Genomic DNA, 16,429 nt, shown 5'->3' with positions numbered 1-16,429 from the left:
ATTAATACCACATCTATTTATAAGTTGTACGTAAAATTTATGCGTGGGCCTATCCGTTTTTACTTTTACTTGTTTCGACTTTTATTCTATGAAAATTACGAAAGCAATGTTACAAACAGAAGAGATTCGTAATTGTAATTGATCAAGATACGGTTGCCTTAAGCAGACTAAAACATTACTTTATATGGTCATTTCGAATTGGGATTTGGAATTTAATAACCGTGGCTTATTCAAAAATGGGAAAAGAGAAATTTCTATTCACTTGAAATTTTCTATTGTATGTAATTACGAGTATTGTCTATAAATTCGTTATCTATGCATCGCACGTTAGCGGCAAGCGGCGAGTGTTATTGGCGACGCTACGTCTGTGGTTTATTAACAATATTATCTGTTATTGTTTAAGGACTGACCTATAATGGTTTTTGTCACCCAGTTGTGGTCAATGTCTTTGAGATAAGCGTTAATGATTTGTAGGCACTCCGGTATATGTTTCTCAACTGCACCTAAAATCGTATAAAGAAGCTGTTACTGTAGCTATTGAATAGATAAGAGTGGAGGAGTATCGCAAGTTATGAAGTATAATACTAAACCGGTGCCGCTACAACCTTCTGATCTGGGCCTAAAATGTCTGTATTTGTTTAGTCATTCGATTCATCTTTCTTAATAGTTAAGAAGATAAGTCTTCAGTGCTCGACATACACTACGAAATATTTGGGTCTAAGGCATACCGGTGTTTCTTCACGATTTTCTCCTTTGTGAGTGTTAAATGCGAATTCTGAAATCGATCACAAAGATTCGAACGCACGACTTCAGGATAAACATGAGCACTCCCAGTATTGATTGATTGACTGTAATAAAGCGTATCGCACTATATATTTTGCAGATATTGAAATGAATTGGTGGGTTATAAGTTCGCAACTTAAACTGGCAATCACATTTTTCTTATTCGTACATACCCATTGGCTACTGAATTATAAATATGTTTAATTAATTTTCCTTTCTGTGTAAATGTTATTTTTTTTTTAAATCAATGGCACAACAACCTTTTTGGGTCTTGGCCTCAGATTTCTGTATCTGTTTCATGATCATTTGTTAAACTAATAGGCAAGTAGGTGATCAACCTTCTGTGCCTGACGCACGCCGTCGACTTTTTGGGTTTAAGGCAAACCTAACGATGTTTTCCTTCACCGTTCGAGCTAATGTTAAATGCGCACATAGAAAGAAAATCCATTGGTGCACAGCCGGGGATCGAACCTACGACCTCAGAGATAAGAGACGCACGATGAAGCCACTAGGCCAAGACTGCTCTATTTTTAATTGTTCTTTAAGAGGTAATAAAGTGTTATCGTACAATTGTTAACACTGTTCTTACTAAAGTACAATATTTAAACAGCGAGTGGGTACCCGCTTTCTACGGTAATCGGACGCATGGCGCATACAAATAATGCTATTAACGAAACCGCCTTCATACAACATGTTGGGTATTTACGTATGTGACGAATGTCTTACACACTCACTCCGCTGTCTCTGCGACCCAAAGTGTCTTGGCCTCCGAAATGAGAATATTCCAGCCTTCTCTGTCCTATGCCGCCTCCCGCCAATTGCTGGCTTTCAGCTGCAACCGTTCGTCTATCTAAGTCTATCCGGTTATACCTAGGCCGACCTACTTTACGCCAACCAGAAAAAAGATAGTTGAAAAGAAGATTATGTAGGTTTTTCATATAGTTATAGAATCCATATAAATGGAAGTTTCTAAATAATAATTGTAGCATGATGGTCCATCCATTTATAACCTTTTTACTTATCTATGGGTATTACATATATATTTGTATATCTAGTGACATTAATTCTTACTAAAGAGATACTTAACATGACATAGTAATGCTGAATTTGCCCATACACATGGATGCTACAGATTGCTCTTGTGAAAATTTGCATGGCATCGTGCGTCGCGCGAAATTTATTTTACCGTTGTCTGACACTTTTTTTTAATATTGCCTGGTATGTAGGCCACTTATTGCCTGGTATGTAGGCCACTTATTTCCTTCGATAATGAGGTTTTTTGACTGCAGTGTCGATTTTTTTGTTCAGTTGTTAAGTTCAGTTTATTTACATAATAATTTATAAGCATAATAATTGTCCTTATCCTAAAATAAAATAATCATGATTTAAATATAAGCATATAATTAAAACATAAGATTTACAATGTTTTAAAACAAATTACATTGAAAGCCCTTATATCGAATTGAATAATAGATGAAAACATGATTTTTAGCCTTTCAATAGGAACAAATATGGCTCTTTTATGGCATTGCTTATGAAATACTCAAACGATTACCTCCCAATTGATTTTGACAGAGGTGATATCACCGCATGACTTTATCAACCCGGTTTTGGAATGCTAATATTTTAGACATTATGTCATTAAGTTGTCGTTGCGCGAGGCGTTCGTGTCTCTGGTACGACGCCAACAAAAAAATCTGTCTGGACTATTGCTCTATGCATACTCTTATTAAATGGTTTTTTTATATATTCCTATGCAAAAAGTCAAGTTTAGCTGTTTACGTTTTGACAGAGAGACTAAATTTTTATTTTAGTAAAAGAAATAATATACGTAAACACCAATCATCTAGTTATGGTAATAAGTCAATGAAAATTTTATTTAAAGAACGTTTTTAAAATAATTTTATAGACGTATTTGTTTTCTACCAAGAGATGTAGTGCTGATTGTTAATTGATTGTGAGTTTTTTGTGTTTAAAGTATAAAATACATCACATATACACAATACAAACACACAACGATTAACGTTGTCCGACAAATAAATAAAAAATGTGTGCGTGTACTAGTGTACAAACGTAAGAAGTGAAATTCTTTATGACCTTATTTTTCGAAAAATGATCTATATATATGCAACTTTACAGAAATTGGTTAAATAAAGTTAAATTAGATAAAGTTTAACATGAATACAAATAATACAATTATTTCATTTTACCTTATTACTACTAAGATCAGAATTTCATTAATTGTAATAGAACTATTAGTATCATTGTTATCGTTATTTTATATTTTTGTTATTCTTGGCTTCGAATCTCTTCGAATCAACCGCGGTAAGGTCAAGAAAACGATGTCGTGTAACGGAAAAATGTGACGCTTAACGGAATATTGTGACGCGTAACCGAAAATGTTACTTTTTTTCCAACGCCGATAAATAATCTTTACGTCTATAGTATGATGATGCTGTTTACATATTTAAAAATTTGAGATTTTGAATTTTCGAATCTGATAGTGATTTATTCAGTATCTTACGCAAAGATGTGCCTAGATCTCGACAAAAAGCCGTTCAAAATTATTACATGCGCATAATTTGTATTTAGGTGTATTTTATACTAAAAGTAAATGCGTGATCTTTTCTCCATTACGCACAAATTGGCCAATGTACGTGCCGAGACTAATACGAAAATCATTCAAGTGTTCGGTGGAAATTCAAATGCGTACAAAATGTACTAATAGTTACATTTTAATTGACAGTAAACATACATGTTTTGAAATAGTTAACACGTTTCTTTCATTTCAAGGCGTTAATAAAATACTAAGTCATAATATAAAGTTGATCGTATTTTATTTGTCACGGCGACGTTGATAACATACTGGAAATTCTTTAGTTCTGTCGTGGAGTAATTTATCACTGCTATGTGTCTGTTAAAATAATATAGCACTACGAAAATAATCGTGACAATCTTTCGACAAGAATTTTGAGCAAGTGTTTATTTACATGTAAGTACTTAGGTTAGATATGAACGATAGATGTATTTTTTCATCCTCTCGTTTAGTTCTACCGCACAGGGCATATAACTTAGGAACATATAAAATTGTTATCATTCCATTAATGATGTAAAATTATCTTAGTTGTTCCAAAAATCTTCAATTAATAAAATATCCTGCGGTACATCAGCTACTTTCTAAAGCAATAAGAGTTCATGTTAAAATAATTAAAATGAAAATAATGTACATGTATATAATAAATATCACGCTATAACTATTGGAATGTGAAATTATATTATATAATTATTATATATTGCAAAGTAATTTTAAAATGAATATTTAAATACTATTCATTGTTTCTGTTATATAAATTATCACCTCGTAGTTAATATTATTATAATATGGACATGTAAGCCTCAATGCCAGGAATATCAAAAAATATATTTTTTCATCCACAAATTAATAGTTCTAATGCGCAATTCGAGTTATTGTGACGGAATGTTGATGAAACTCAATTATAAAAAAAAAATGAAAATCGAAAATAACTCTGAACGGCTCGGTTCTTGACCGTCTCAGCTACGCTCACACAAATTTACTTTGACAACATTGACAAGTGACGGCCACATTAAAACTATAGACTGCTTATTTTGGCACCCATTTATTAGTTTCAATAAAGATGTTATTTATATTTCATCAAATATCTTGTTATTATGCTCGCTATGATAATAAGTAATTGAAAATTATATTTAAAGGACATTTCTATAATGGTTTTATGTATGTATTTGTTTCGTAAAATAAAATAAAAAATATGTTTATTATGGAATATAAGATATCACTTATTTCACGTCATTTGTATTCCAGACTTTGTAATCGTCAAAGAAGACACAGGGTGTAGGCCTAGAGAAAAAGCCGTAAACAACTCTCGGTAACTCTTTTAAAATAGCAAATCATCATACAAAATGGCAAACAACACTTATTGTAAAACAAATATCGCAAATTTATCACCAGTCCCAGGCCCTTTTATGAACTAGATAATCGTTAATTTTATAGTAAGCCTTTTTACACAGCTTTTCCTTAATAAATTCTTAATAATTCCATTTATTAAAATTTTAAAAGGCAGAAATATAAGAGCCTCTGGGATTTTATTAAAGAAAAACTTCCCTTTTAACAAAAAAATAATTACTAACTTTAGACAGTAAAAATCAAAGTATCGCGGAGTGATTGTTTATTTGATAGTTTTTTGTGTTTTAAGTATAAAAAAAATTAAAGATTTAAGTCTCAAAAGTTGAAACTTTAATTCACTAAACATATTCAGAAATATAATTTAGAATTTCTCAAATAGCCATTATTTTATCCCCCTAATAATAGCATAACACCGATTGGGACCATACTGTTTAACCATTTGAAGTTTCGACACTTTAAACGAATCTAGTATAACTCAATAAACTCTTTTCACACTGATGTTTCATCTACGCAACGATGAATGAAGTAGTAATTTGAACTTCAATGGACGCATCACTAGATTCATGAACCGTCCGATTTATAAGAATTTATTTTTAACTAGACGTATATGAACACGTCGACAAATAACGCGCACGATACCAGAACCTATTCCCTGTGGAATAGCAGCTATAATAGTGGGTGGCAAGGTGTAATGCGATAGCATTTTGTTTTCTCGCGTTTCCTGTTTACATAGGGTTTTCGTCTTTGTAATTGCGTGGTAAATAGGATCTGTGGTAAAGTGACTAAATTTGGGGCTGGTGTTAAATGTTGTGGATTTTATTGTGTGTTCTTCTTACCGTCGTTTATGCTATGGCTATTCTGAATAGTTGTTGAGTTTAGAAGGAGACTAGTAAATGTTATATAACTTTTTGGAAATGCATTGAATGCGTTCATAAGTAATAAAAGCACTTGTTGGTTGTTTGCAGGTGATGTTCGGCGGGACGGTTGGAGCGGTCTCGCCGACTGGTGAAGACCTGCTCACCGTCACCGTGGTGCGGGACGAGCATGGGTACGGCATGAAAGTTTCCGGTAAGTATTTATTGAATACTAGCTGTTGACATTGCTTTTAGAACGTGAAACAATAAATATGTTACTCAAAAATAATGGAGCTCCTACTGAACTTCCAACAAACTCATGAACAAGTTTACCACAAACTACTCTATTTGTGTTGAAGAAACATGTACCGGATTTTCAAACGTGGTTGTAAAATATTTATAGATGTTTGTAGCTTCGTCGTTGTTTGAAGATTTTGAATTAAAAATGATAAAATATTAGGTACCCTATTTTACGTATTGATGGGGATGTATGCTAAACTACTATTTGGAAATATTTGAGAAAGCACTTATATTTCTAAATTGAAATTTATGCATCGTCAAATGTTAATCGTACACGTTAGATTAATGAACTGTCCGGTGAGAATTGGGTCGACACGGTTAAAAAGGTTGTCAGTAGGTTTATTCTACACATTTTCTATTAATTTAGATTTTCAAAATTTATATTAAATCAATTTTATAGGGTACTATCTACTTTATATATTATATATCTTTAAACAAATAATACTGTTTGTAGCGTGACCTTATTTAAGATAATTAGGAATTTGCTGTAACCTATTTTTGACGTCTTAACGAAAGTTATTTTTCTAATTATATAACAACAAGTAAAAATTTACGTAGAAAACACGCGGATCACTGTGATAATTATTTAGGTGAGGGACATTTATAATTTAAAAGTTTGAATAAATTATAAAATATAATAAATATGGCAATAAAATTATTTGCTAACGCGGCTAATAAATGGACTACTCGGTCAGTTATTAGGTAGCTTAACGTTAGGCAACTTAAAACAACATGTTGAAGGCTCCCGACAACACTGTTATTGTTTTTTATTTAGATTGTTTTATTCTGTAAAAACACTTAAAAATATGTGACAAAGGTTGTTTTAATTGTATCATTGCTTTACAGGTGATAATCCGGTGTACGTTCAGTCAGTGAAGGAACATGGTCCTGCGTGGCGGGCGGGGCTTCGAGCTGGCGATCGCATTCTACGTGTGGACTGTGTGCCCGTTTTGCATCACACGCACCAGGAAGTCGTACACATGATAAAGGGTAATTGTTTATTATTTATCTTAGTATAACAGACTACGGCCGTACCTTGTATTTCGTCACGCTTATTTTTTAATTGTCCTTCATACCAAGACGCCGACACAGTGGTTCCATTATTAAGATATTCCAATATTACAAACCCTAGGCTGTCCCATAACATACCCATGATCTTATAGGCGGATGAAATCCTTCGTAATTAAAGATGACGGTCCCTGCCAAGTCAGCTTTGTGTTACAGTCTCGTTTGTTTCTGTGCATCAGAGCATTATTGGCACGCAGACACTTTTTTTTTTACACCGAAACGATTGTGTACAATATTATGGACACTTTCTTATCTTTATTTCTACTGCTATGAAATAAAAGTTAACACGACTAAATTTACAATAATTTATTCAGTCCGATGTAGGGCGTCCCGTCCGGGGATGTCGTCCTTAATGGATGTTCTTCCTCGCTTAAACTCGGCACGCTAACCCGCAACCCATAAAATATGGTGGAGTGTGAACCCCTAATGTTGCCGTCAATTCTTTATAGGGGAATCTTTCAAATATATTATATTACAGGCGAACTTAAATTTTATATATTTTTAAGAACACATTATGCATAACACAAAAGACTTCAAAAATAACACAAAAGAAAATTAATTTCTTTTTTAATAATTATTTTATCTGATAAGCTGGTAGTGTCAGTATTTATTGTTTTCTTTCGACGTAGAATGTATCGCTTTATATTTATTGAACAACCCAAACATTTTATTCCTACGCAAGGCCTGCAGATGTATGATTAAGGTTGATAATATTATTTATAAATTCGTAAGATGGCTTGCTAGATGATTTTTTTCACTTTACTTCACTAATACAATCATGCCATACAGAAACACACATACAAGAAAAATTTATATTATTTACAATGATTACAGAAAACCCGACTATGGTGGTCTTAACAGTGCAGCAAAGTTCAAGACATAAAAGGCCAATAACCGCGCCTGTGCCAGTCAATGTAAGTAAAAACGTTATATAAAAAATAATAAAATATATAGAAAACATATTTCAAAAGTTTCTTTTAGAGATTTTTGTTCAGCGGCGGGTTTTATAATTACTGTATCCTTATATAGTATTGTATATTCTTTATCAAATGCTATTTTGATCGCGATTTAAAGAGACAAATCGTTCCGTTATATATATTGGTCCATCATTGCTGTGTTTGTTACCATGGTTTGTTAACAAATACTATACATTCCATGTTTTATAATAATGCTCATATAGTTTTTAAACTAGTCTTACTATAAATGCATGAAATTACTGAGTATAAATTGTTGCAACGGACTATGTATTTACTCAGGTGTCATCAACAAGGTCGCATGACATCAATATTCAATATAAATTTAAAGTTCATAGTTTCTTAAAAAGCCTTGAGGAATTTGACAAATCTACTATAAATTGTAGTTCGACCTCACTCTTGCGTCATTATAATGACTCAACTTTGATGAACATCTAATATGTTAAAGTATTTATTTTAAAGAACCTGATCAATCAGAATATCAGTTATTTTAAATTAATATTTTGAGTTGTCCTGTCATTTGTTTTCATAATTAGAGTCATTCATATTCATAATTAGAGCCTTCTAGAGTATTTTAGTTTAATTGAATTGATCCCCAATAACGAAATAAGTTATTAACTTTATATCATAGACATGATTTTTATTTGTGCGTAAAGGTAAAAAAAAAACACATCAAAACTGATAAATTTTGTCCGAAAAAATTACTTGAAAAGTTGTATACAATATTTCTTTTTAAAAATGGTTACTGTGTAATGTTTAATGGTTACCAAAACCAAGAATTAATTATAATAAATGTATGTTTCAGCCGGAAAAGCAGCGGCAAATTGAGAAACAAAAGGCTGAAACAGTGCAGCTTATGTTGGAGAAAGAGCTTAAATATATTAGGGATTTAAGAAGTGAGTATTTTTTTTAATGGTAGAGCTTCGTTCACATCGTGAATTTTGTCTAATATTGTTCGTGTTTTAACTTGAACACGACATATCGATATGTATGATAAATATCTTTGACTCTAAATATATGACCTTATGTAATAAAAGTACCTTCTTTGTTTACCGTATCGACGGAATGAATATTAAATATTTGCAGTTCTTGCAACATCTTGTATTGATTTTATTAAAATCCATTTCCAATAATAAAAAAGCATGAACTATGCAGATCGTTCCTGCCGTTCTCGAGTTATAGTTACAAAAAATCTGACTTTGTTGTATATATTGAGACCAATAATAGAGAGAGACCAATCATAAAGTTTTGCCAAACCAAAACCAAAAATATTATTAAAAGTATTATCGTTGATGGTTGGTTACTAAAGACAATACATTTAATTTGTTTGTTACAGATGAGCTCTTAAAGGTACCTGACGTCCGCAAACAAGCAGAGTTAGAATCCGCAGAGCAGCGATGCTCGCAATTACAGCACAAAATCGACAGCATTATGGCCGGACAGGTAGTGTCATCTCACTCTTTTTACACTTCGCATTAGGTTAGAAAGAGACAGCTATAGAGCGCTATGTTGTTAATGTGATAGTCACGATTGTTAAGAGAAAGGTAGTTTACACCGTTTAAGATTGTGGACGAAAATTAGGTGTTTTTTGCTTTTTTATTTTACAATAAATAAAACTAAACGAGTGTTAAAAAGCCAATAAATTTCGAAGTCATAAACACCAGTTTCCTTCCAGAATTTTAGTATGTCAATGTATAGATACCGGCAAACATCTTAAACGTGTCGATCGCTTGATGGGAAATCAGTTGATGTTTGTGTCCCGCGCCGTGTACGATGCGCAAACTTTCCCCCACTCCCTTGTTTAATACTCAAGAAGTTTGCCGGTATCTGTACACATAGCGATATATTATTTGCAGCCACGCATTTTTTAACTCAAGAACATACTAGATTTTGTTAAACTTAACTTGTGGTAACATTGATAACACGGTAACGGGGTCGATAACCTCGCGTTTGTTTATATGTCTGATTCATGTTTTACGTAAATTAATTTTATTATGTTGTTTTTGAAAACTCCTTAACAAGGGCGTACAGTGTCTTATATTTGATTACTTAATACACACCTTCTCATGTACTTATATATAGAAAGGTACGTATTAATTTACTGTGATTATAATCTATGTTATGAACATAACTCTTATGATTAAATTAACCTTTGGTGGACGTGTTTTTATGCATTTTAATTATAGAAACAGACATAAAATAAATGTATTTTTACACTTTCATACTGACGCGGGCTAGGTGCATTTATTCATTTTTAATTTCTAAAAGGTTTTGAAATTGTTACAACAGTGATATAGATATAAAAATTAGTAATAATTTCAAAGCCAACGCAACGCACGCATCACAAAATAAACTAACTTTGTAGCCGGACGTGGTCGCGCCGTCAACGCCTCGGCTCGGCCGTTCGAAAGACACGAACGACAAACCGACCCCGAATACCGGTTTTCTAAGCGGTTTACCGAGATCGCTCAGCAATCTAACCGGGCAGAGTCTCAGGAACCTGAGACAGGCGAGACAGAATAAGTTTCAGCAGGAGAACCAACCGCCCTTACATAGGCAGAACTCGGATGATGGCAAGAAGAGACACAATAATACAGTGCCAATGGTGCCTACCACTTGTCTGGATAGTTCGCCGCCTCCGTTACCACCGAGGTCGATAGAACGGCCGAAGAGGAGTCCCCTCACACCGCCTGTTACCACCTCAGCTGATGGTATGAAACAAGGTATGCTTGGTTGAAGATTACCTAATTTTGTATTTTGGGGTTATATGATGAAATAAAATTTTGATTCCATTCTATTTTGTTATTATTCTATGGGAAAATGGTTTTGTTGTTATGTCTGACTGTGACAGTGGCAGTTGAAATATAAATAACTGCGAAAAAAAAATTTAAAAAAAAATGTCTATCAACCAAGCATACCTTGTCTCACCAGCCAACCCACTGGCCATGCCAAAGCCGGCCTATTACAAGTACAACCCGTCAGTCCTTCGCGAGGAGTTCCGGCGGTCTTCACATTCCCTGGACGGCGAGTTAGATGGACCTCAGCCGAACTCCATCGCGCTACAGATGAGCTATCCCCTGGTCAATGTGCCGCCGCCACCGCTCTTGGTAAGTTTTGACGGCTCTATGGAATAAAAATATGTATTTTGGAAAGGTATAATTTAAGAATTTCTTTTGCGGGTTTATTAATTTTCAAATGATTGTGATAATTTGTTATAAAAATGTTACATCTGATTTAGCGTATCGGGTTTTAAGGTATGTGTTAGAACTATTATTATTGTAGTGTTTTAAGATTAGGTACATTAGATACCATTTACTAGAAATTATTTAAAAAATTGTGTGGGTACTAGTGTACACACGTGAGAAGTGAAACTTCTACTATATGCAAATTTACAGAAATTGGTTAAATAAAGTTTAACAAAAGGCTTTTATTATCATAGACATGAATACAAATAATACTATTATTTCATTTTTACCTATTAATACTAAGATTATTACTGTATTTAATTAATTGTAATAGAATTATTACTATCATTGTTAAACGACATGCTTTCCCTACTCCGCTGGAGAAAGTACTCTTCGAATCAACCGTGGTTGGGACAATAAAAAGATGACGCGTAACCGAAAAATGTGACGGTAAATTCATTTCCAATGCTAATAAAGAAGTTTCACTTCAAAAACGTCAAGAAATTTCTTTCAAATTTGTTAATCCCTTAAAGGAATTTAAATTTATTCGATAATTATAAATACTAAATAGGCCTTATATATATTGTTTATCACATACGTTCCAAACTGACGGTTATAAAGACTTAATTAACAGATTGAGGCTTATTGTAAATAATATTGATATATAGCAAATTCTAAAATGGCTTCCATTATTTTTTGTTTCAGCTCTATCCGCTAAGCTTCTATAGTTTGTTTAGTGCTTTGTTTGGCTTTAGCTAACACCCTTTTTGATATTTTAAATAATCCACTACAATTAGTAAATAACTATTATAAATTAATGTGTTTTAATCTCTGTGTTCATCTTAGATTTTTTAATGATAATTTCTTTATTTGTGTTATTATCGGTATATTTATTTCAGAATGACAACCGAAACAGCGTACCAGTGATGCATGTTAGGAGTCAATCTTCACCGGAACATTTGGACCACGAGTTACCTAGAAGTAAGTAATAAACTGTCACAGCAGTATGTGTCATGTTTAAAATTATATGCATTTACACCTTTTTACGAAAAGTGATATTACAATACACGAAACTAAAAAGTTTACTAAATTGTGTATAGTGGGTGGGTAGGCACTTTAATTCTGACGTACCAATTACATCTAATTAGATTCTGCCGAAGTAAAAATATGAGGCGCTGCAACACTTGACCTTGGCCTCCCAAGTCTCCATCTGTTTTTATTATATATTTTTTTTGTAATAAACAATTAGGTGATCAGCATTCTGACACACTCCGTCGACTTTTGTAAGGAATTCTGGTTTCCTCACGTTGTTTTCCTTCACCGTACTAATAAATAGTAATTAAGTTTACGAGTTAGGTTAGTAATTTGAATTTGATTGACATTACAGCGAGTGGTGCAGCTGAAAAAGAGGCGTGGTCCCGTGGGACTCCGCCCCCCGGCACTCCACCTCCACCCTATCCGCATTCCACGCAGGTAATAAAACTATTATCTTTCATCCGTCAATCTTTAATGGTTGTATATTAAATTCTGTTTATTCAAATCCATCTTTATGAATTGTGACTGATAAAGATTTTAGAACTTACGAGTTAGTTCGGATAATAATAAAATAAATCAATGGCGCTACAACCTTTTTAAGTATTGGCCTCAAATTTCTGTATCTGTTTCATGATCATTTGGTAAACTAATAAGCAAGTAGGTGATCAGCCTTCTGTGCCTGACGCACGCCGTCGACCCAAAAGGTCTAAGGCAAGCCGGTTTCCTCACGATGTTTTCCTTCACCGTTCGAGCGAATGTTAAAAGCGCACATAGAAAAGAAATACGACCTCAGGGATGAGAGTAGCACGCTGAAGCCACTAGGCCAACACTGCTCTCTGCCAATAATAATAATAGAAGTATGAAATGTTATCCCAGAACATTGCACATATAAAAGCCTCGAGGAGGTAGAATTCTAAGGGACATCTAGAATGAATATGAATATTAATTATTCTTAATATTTTCAGCCCTGTTCAGATCCACAAAGAGCTATAATATCAATGGAAGAGGACGACGCCCCGACATCTGTAAGTAATATTTAGTTTTAGAAACGGATTACTTAAACAAAAGTCAAGGAGTGGAACTCAGATTCAAAATCCCTCAAAGATAAACTAAACTTCTTTATTATTTTGTGAGTGTGTTTCTAAATCAACTCCTTCTATTGTATTTTAAAATTTTTATTACTTTATATAAAAAAATAAGTAAATATTACTACCATTATTATTTTTGTACAAAGATTTGTCAGCAAAAAAATTGTCCTACGCCCTACATTTCTTTTAATAAGTATATTTTCCATTTTGAATTCCAGGAGAACACGACGTACGCGGGACTATTTTCTAATTTGCGAACCGTACGAGATTCGAAAGCGAGAATGGCTGTACTTATCAACTGGCTGTTGGGTGAGAGACGGTAAGAATTTTTGTATTTATTTTAAACTTAAAAATATCTTTACCGACACAAAATATTATGTGCTAATCTTTTAATAAGAACTGAAAGACCGTGTTGAGACGGCAATACGAGGCCAATATAACAAACATCGTACCACATTCAAAAAGTTAAAGTGGAAATGGGCCGGGCAATGCCCGCCTCTGTGATGACAGATGGGTCAAAAATACCTTTACTGGCCTGGTTTAGAATGGCCCAATGAAGAAGAAAAAAGATATGATGCTGGGAGGATGAGAGACAAGTCTTTTGAAGAAGGCTTTCACTCCGTCGGAGGGCGTATGCAAACGTTAAACAAAATGACATGGACTTAATGTAACCGTGTATATAATCTTTTAATACATAACTCAACGTCTGCATCAGCTTCAGTATTGTGTTCTTACAGATGCCCATGCGCAAGTCTGGTGCTAGTTCTGACGGACGCGTATCGTGCGGCGGGAGGTGTACCGGCTGCTACGCTTCGCCGATGGGCATATGAAATACACTCGGTTTTCCTCATGCCTAACGCGGTAGGTTCTTATTTAAAACAGACTCTTTACTTTAACGAATCCCAATAAAGTGGCTAAGCGTGCGCCTGTTAACCGTGAGGTCGTGCGTTCGAATAACTGCTACTACTACTGGCTTCTCAATGAAGGCAAGAATCCTGAGGAAACCGGCATGTTTTAAAACTCAATCTGCACGTGACACAGAAGGCCTTTAAAAATTAATATGATAAAAGATACGATTGCCCAGGATTATTAGCGCTAGTTATTTTTATGTATTATTATTTTTTAGTCCCAAAATAATCCTTCGTCATGCCGCGGGATATGCGAAACTCATTTCTCCTTGATTAAATAACAATTTAATTAGTAAAATATTAGATTAGGTTAGCTGCCTAATTATTTTTTTTCGAAATTCTACTTAGCTAGTAATAATTTTATTTACACAGGTCTTACATCTCAATGGCGTAGATGAGAACATGGCTAATGAAATAGAACACGTATTAGTAAATGGTGAGTCTGTTTTTTTAATCCTTAAATTAAAAAGCTGGCATTTATCGCTTCTATAATGTGTTCTTTTTGACCCAAGCAGCGCAACTTACGGGGCAACAGCTTACTGTGTATAAATACTTTATTCACGATTATAGCCTCTATTTGCTTGCTATCTTCATTCCGTCTACGTATCTTTTGTATTGGTATCCCATTTTATGTACTATTACCAGTACATAATCGTTTTGCTCCAATTTTCGACGCCACACTACCACAGCTCTCGTCCGGTTAGTCTTGTCCATGTGTCCTTTCGAATGATTTCCTGATTTCTGTGTATAGAGTTAAACGTTCAATTGTAAAGGATTTACTATATACAAGTGTTAGTAAATTTATCGTTATTTTACGCAGAATTCGAGAAAGAGGAGATACTCCGAAACGTTTTCCGTAAAGCGCGAAGACAAGCCAAGGACGAATTGTCGCGGCAGTTGAGCGAATTTCAACTGAAACGACAACTTGGACTTGCGACGCTCTACGGCCCGGATGATGACACGTTGCAGATCTGTGACGTGGATAAGACACAGGTGAGGTTTTCCACATATTCATTAATAGGGCCTTTCAATTCCTAAAAGCATGACAAAGAACTTGCGAGCCTTCTAGTATTGTGAGTGTCCATCGGGCGTATCATATAACAGGTGAGTTTCCACTCAAAAGTAAAATCGATTTCAAATAATTGTTATTATTTACGTAACTACCTCTGTTATACGTATCCTCTCGAACAATGTGCGCATACCTGTATCTCAAAATATACAATATACTTAAGACAAAATGTATCTATAATGTATTAACATCTCGTTATAACTTTTAGTTTCCGAGAAATTTCTTGATTCAATCATCATACTTAAGTATTATCCAATTCCAACAGTATCTGATATATTCTGACAAGCCTTTATAAATTGGGTAATAATCAATATAGGACAAAAATCTTAACATTTTGTATACTCTTTATGTCAAACTGCATAGAGAGAGAATTGATACGTTACGGAATATTTACATAAGAATTTTCTTAGTATGATTACAAATGACTTATTATTATTTAACTCTTTGACTTATTGAACGCTTCAGAGGGCTTAGTCAAGATCCCTTTAGAGTATAGTGTACGTAGGTGGTGGAAAACTAAATTTGTATGGGAAGACAGATCGGGTCGTCAAGTTTTCATACAAATTTAGATTTCGACTTTCTACGTAGACTACTGTTAAGACATCTTTACTAAGCCCCCAGGCATAAATTGAGTTTAGATTTGATTACAATATTCCGCATATTGTTATGAATTTTTGTGTTTGAGTTTAAATATACTATACGAAATAATTCAATTACGAATTTTGACTGTCTATATGAATATTTAGCCATTGACCATAAATTCACGCTATGTCTCAGACATCAGATACGACTAGGGAATGCAATCTCGCGAGATCGGGATTGCATTCCCGTGTAATTTTTCGGGATCAATCCCGAAGTGTAATATGACGAGATCCCGTTCGAGATTGACGGGATTGGGCTGCAAAGGTCAGCGATTCTACACACATCCGCTCGGGACGCTTCACGCGACATTGCACATTACATAGGGTACATTGCAACGGACATTAGATTCCGGTTAGCAGATACACTTTAGAAGATACTCTTTTTTTAGAAGTTACTTTCAAAATCACCCGAATTTCAATCACTTTTTAATCTCCTTGAGCTATACCTACTTTTGTTTTGATTATGTTCATGTAATTAAAATTGTTAGTTGTTTAGTTAGTAATATTGAAGGATAAAAGTTTTTGTTTTCTTTCAAATAATATTTTATTTTAATTAACCTCACTGTCACTAACATGCAGTT

The 16,429-nt window shown here is 33.9% G+C and overlaps 1 protein-coding gene across 3 annotated transcripts in view; it reads left to right on the top strand.

Moving 5' to 3' along the window:
- LOC123717528 (rho guanine nucleotide exchange factor 11) overlaps positions 1-16,429 on the top strand; it is a 115,119-nt gene that overhangs the window by 12,817 nt on the left and 85,873 nt on the right. For all 3 annotated transcript variants that reach the window (XM_045673572.1, XM_045673573.1, XM_045673571.1), the window contains exons 2-15: positions 5,692-5,794; positions 6,727-6,870; positions 7,783-7,862; positions 8,728-8,818; positions 9,259-9,365; positions 10,288-10,645; positions 10,854-11,029; positions 12,007-12,088; positions 12,495-12,580; positions 13,108-13,167; positions 13,449-13,549; positions 13,968-14,091; positions 14,511-14,574; positions 14,959-15,131. In XM_045673572.1, the coding sequence (XP_045529528.1) occupies positions 5,695-5,794; positions 6,727-6,870; positions 7,783-7,862; positions 8,728-8,818; positions 9,259-9,365; positions 10,288-10,645; positions 10,854-11,029; positions 12,007-12,088; positions 12,495-12,580; positions 13,108-13,167; positions 13,449-13,549; positions 13,968-14,091; positions 14,511-14,574; positions 14,959-15,131 (1,746 nt within the window). In that variant the 5' untranslated portion in view covers positions 5,692-5,694. The remainder of the gene's footprint in view (positions 1-5,691; positions 5,795-6,726; positions 6,871-7,782; positions 7,863-8,727; positions 8,819-9,258; positions 9,366-10,287; positions 10,646-10,853; positions 11,030-12,006; positions 12,089-12,494; positions 12,581-13,107; positions 13,168-13,448; positions 13,550-13,967; positions 14,092-14,510; positions 14,575-14,958; positions 15,132-16,429) is intronic.

Source organism: Pieris brassicae, chromosome 12 (assembly GCF_905147105.1).
Source record: "Pieris brassicae chromosome 12, ilPieBrab1.1, whole genome shotgun sequence".
NCBI classification, from domain to species: domain Eukaryota; kingdom Metazoa; phylum Arthropoda; class Insecta; order Lepidoptera; family Pieridae; genus Pieris; species Pieris brassicae.
This window is presented reverse-complemented; position numbering and strand designations above follow the sequence as displayed.